The following is a 4,495-nucleotide window of genomic DNA, read 5'->3' as shown; positions in this document are numbered from 1 at the left end:
AAAAGGATAATCAGTGTCGGAAGCATCACAAGTCTTTATGCATACAAATTAGTTTCATGTTTACTTACTACTTTTATATAATTTTACTACTTCAAATATTTTTTAAAAGAATTTAATTTCTAGATTCCTTTTTTTTTTTTTGACTTTGTCTACATTTAATCCTATGCAAAATATTGGAGAAACTAAACAATGCAGTTGCACTTGCACCCAAACTTAAATTCGTAACTGACATGGAGAATTTTAGCCAAAAAAAATTTAAAAAGAAACAAACTAACAAGGGGCGGGTGAATGCAGGTGTGGTTGTGGTGCGGGTGAATGCAGGTGGAAGTGTCATGCGGGGCGGGTTGAGATTTTGCGATTTTATATAGAACCCGCCCCGCCTGCCATCCCTAGGGCCAGAATGGAACGTTTATTCAAATATACTGGTATGCCAGCAATACAGCTCCACTACAGCCATTCGAGGAGGTATGTATGAGGTGCTCATGCCACAGCTTAGCACCAGCCAGTAAACTTTGAAAATATGGTACATTGCAATCTAACAGGCTGCTATGACTTATGAATTGCTTTCTGCTCTTTCCCAAAATCAAATAAAACATTTTTCAAGGGGTTCAATTAATAAAAAAAAACTTTGAGATAAGCTCCTTAAAACCATAATATTGATCCTTAAAAACTCCGACAAGGTATAATCTGGGAATGCAAATAACTGAAGCAACTATCACTATCTATATCACAACACTAACCTTAAAACCATAATATTGATCCTTCATACAAACACAAAAGCATCCTTGGTACAAAGGCAAAAGTAGACTTAACAACCCGAAGATCAAAACATAACATAACTGGATAATCATGGCATAGTATCAATTTTGCAAGTAACAAGATAGAACACCTACTACAGATATTAAACTTTCACCAATTACACGATGATGAAATGCGATATAGTGCTACCAACTAGAAAAACATGGAGAACAGCCTCTTCAACAATCTTCGTCTAACTCTGAGCAAGGCCCTGTACACCCAAAAACAAAACCAAACAGAATTTTAACTTCTTTTTTTTTTTGATAGGTTGATAAGCAAACAGAATTTATAAGTAACATGCACAGCAAGTGTTAGATATAGAATTAAATAACAGTTTAAAAAGAAAAGGAGGAGTGGCTCACCTAGTCAACAGCCAGGTATGATCAACAATCTCCACAGGCAGAATGGAACTTTTAGCAGAGAAACAAGTGGAACAACCACAGAGGAGACCCTAATTAGACTTCACAAGAGGAAAGCTCAATAGGCAACTTACCCAAGAGCAGGAAAAGAAAAGGATATAACTAACTTTTACGTCCCACTTACCAATTTTCATTCCAAAAAACAGAAAATGGTGAAGGGGAAAACACAACTTAGAGAGGGGAAAGTATGAGTTAGATCCTATTCAAGGTTAAGGAAAACAAATGACAAGGAACACAGATGAAATGAACGCTGACCAGCCAATTCAGGCATCATGGTTTTGTAAGGAGCAAGAGATACCCAATACTCTATACAGGAGAAGTGTCTGCTATTGAATTGCAAAGTAATAGAGGGAAGGATCCTAAATTCAAGATCAGAGGGCCAAGAATTTAGTCAGTATATAAAACAAAAGTCTGAAAGAAAGCTGTCCACCTAATCTGATCAGAGCTCTAGTATATGTACATCAGTTTGACAAAGTCAAAAGCTAACTGATTATGAAGAAACAACAAGGAATGAACAAACTATTAAGAAGAGTATAATCAAGAACAAGAATTTGATATCACAGGTAATGTGATCAACCAGAGCACTAAAGATAATTGAGCAACCAATTCTGAAGGCTCAGCAAAGAACTGCCAAATATACCAAATACCGCAATACCAAGATTTGTCTGCCCAATGACCTCTACATGAACACGCCTCCATGTTGTTGCACCACTACTGAAGTTAACCCACTCTGCTTATAAGACTAATCATCCTTGAATCTACCAGGAAATGTTGATCAACCTGCCATTGTTCATCTCATACAACCTAAACCACCAAAAGACTATAACTATTGTAGCCCATCCACCATTGAAACAAAGCTGCTCTCCAGTTCCACCACAACAAAAGCTAAGCAACTAATATCAAGTCAAGCTAAAGACTGATTTATTATTCACCTATATACAGCCTACTTAGAAACCAACTTGCAAACTAGATAACTGCCTTATTTATACATTCTTCACTAACCCCTCCTCACACATTCATCAATCTATATTTCAAGATTGAGAATGCGACGAAGAGTCTGTGTCGCAGAGTCAGTAGTATCAAATAAAACCCCCGGAGATGGGCTGCGCTCACGGGTCGGGGAAGCAGGTGCAGATTTAGCCAAGGGAGGCAAATCAATATCAGAGGGTGAAACAGGCAACTCAAGGGAAACAGTCCTTTTAGGCTTGAGAGAAAATTTGGGCATAGGCAAAGAACTAGGTGGAGGTGAATTTGAATAAGCTGGCCCAGCCCAAAGTTCAGAATAAGCAAATTCATCATTCAAAGACTCCCCCTTTGTAGATTCAGCACCTACTTTAATGTTAATTGGTATTGTAATTGCACTACTTGGGGTTGATTTTTTTGGTGTGGAGTAGGATCTCAATGGAGTAGGAAGTATACCGGCACCTGAATCAAAAGTCCGGCAATTAATCTCCTTAAAACCAACAGAAGGAGGTGAACCAAAATGCCTAAATCGAGCATGGGATTGACCCCTGGTTCTATCATAGTACTGATTCTTATGCTGAGCAACAATAACAAGTGTCTCCATTTCTGAATTAAACAACCGATTCAACCTCACTACTTTATCCCAAAAACCTGAAGATCTAGTAAAACAGTGTCAATGCTTACTCGCACATATACTTGTACGTATACCTATCAACGATCACCACTTCACTCTTCAGTTTCTTCAGATCTATCAACAGGACCAAAAACAAAATTCAGAAAAAATCAAAATAATCACAAGAAAAATGACTAACCCGAAAGCTAAAAAGAAAAAAACCATTAGAAAAAAGTTGATACGAATTCAGTTATTAAGAAAATACGAAACGAGATTTACCTGATAACCCCAGAAAATGTACAGTGATTGAACCCTGAGGTTCTAATTTGTGAGAAATTTATCTGAAGGCCTAAGCTAGATCTATATTTACTCTTTGTACGTTAAGAAGATATTTGGTCAGTACTATTTGGTATGGGAGCTTGTGCTCTTTGCCTCTTCGTATATCACAACATTGGAAGTTCAGCCACTGAGCTTTTTGATACGTTAGTAGAACTCCGGATTCGAAATGTCCATTAGTCGTATTTTAAATTTCAGCACAGGTCCGACGAGACTATTACAGAATTACCCTCCTAAATGAGTTGAATAACAAAATGCCACTACCCTTATATTTATTCCAATTTTTCGACTATTGTATAGAATACTGCATGGAGCTGGAATGGCATGATATGAAACGGATAGAGAATATTAAGACCTATGAATTGTGAGTTCAACTATTTTTCATGATTGTATTAGTTCACCAAACAACTATTTTTCAATTATTCCATTAGGTATTTGCTATTTTCTATTAACATAGATACTAAATAATTGATGAGACGTGTTGTGGAGTTAATGCTGGGCTAGAGGTATGGAGACAATTCTTGGAGTCTAAAGGATTGAGCAGAACGAAGACAGAGTACGTTAAGTATAAGTTTAGTGTTGGTGCTCATGAAGCAGAAGCGGACGTGAAGCTGGATACATAAGTCATCCCCAGGAAAGATAGTTTTAAATATCTTGGGTCTATGATACAGGTAAGGGGGAGATCGACGAGGATGTCGCACACCGTATTCGAGCGGGATGGATGAAATGGAGGTTCGCTTCTGATCATTTTTGTGTGACAAGAATGTGCCACCTAGACTTAATGGCAAGTTCTATAAAGTGGTAGTATTAGACCGGCCATGTTGTGTGGAGCCGAGTGTTGGCCAGTAAAGAAATCTCATGTCCAGAAGTTGAAAGTAGCGGAAATAAGGATGTTAAGATGGATGTGTGAGCATACCAGGGGAGATAAGATTAGGAACGAGTATATTAAGGACAAGGTGGGCGTGGCTCCTATAGAAGATAAGTTGCGAGAATCGAGGCTGAGATGGTTCGGACATGTGAAAAGGAGAGACCTTGATGCCCCGGTTAGAAGGTGTGAGAGGTTGACCATGGTTGGTCAAAGGAGGGGTAGAGCGAGGCCTAAGAAGTACTGGGGTGGGGTGATATAGGCAGAACATGGCGCTACTTCAGCTTTCTGAGGATACGACCCTCGATAGGAAGGTGTGGAGATCGAGGATTAGGGTTGTGGGTTGACAATCAATCTAGAATTTCGTCCAGCCATCACGTTACATGTAGTATTAGTACTAGTCTTGTATTTTGTTATTCCTAGCCCCTTGCTATTTCACATTGTGTCATTATTTCCAGCAAGACTGACTCTATTTTGATAGTGTCGTGTTCTTAGATATTT

The 4,495-nt window shown here is 38.5% G+C and overlaps 1 protein-coding gene across 1 annotated transcript; it reads right to left on the bottom strand.

The window, feature by feature from the left end:
- Positions 724–3,279, bottom strand: LOC109227068. The gene is made up of 3 exons (XM_019392071.1): positions 3,073–3,279; positions 1,161–2,928; positions 724–1,009 (listed from the first exon to the last, which is right to left on the bottom strand). The coding sequence occupies exon 2, from the start codon at positions 2,782–2,784 to the stop codon at positions 2,242–2,244; it is 543 nt and encodes a 180-aa protein (XP_019247616.1). The 5' UTR covers positions 2,785–2,928; positions 3,073–3,279; the 3' UTR covers positions 724–1,009; positions 1,161–2,241.

Source organism: Nicotiana attenuata, chromosome 1, assembly GCF_001879085.1.
Source record: "Nicotiana attenuata strain UT chromosome 1, NIATTr2, whole genome shotgun sequence".
Taxonomy (NCBI): Eukaryota; Viridiplantae; Streptophyta; class Magnoliopsida; order Solanales; family Solanaceae; genus Nicotiana; species Nicotiana attenuata.
The sequence above is the reverse complement of the archived record's forward strand: the minus strand, read 5'-3'. Positions and strand labels throughout refer to the sequence as shown.

Bases quoted from the DNA above. Each gene is read 5' to 3' on its own strand.
- LOC109227068 (XM_019392071.1), bottom strand. From the start codon at position 2,784: ATGGAGACACTTGTTATTGTTGCTCAGCATAAGAATCAGTACTATGAT.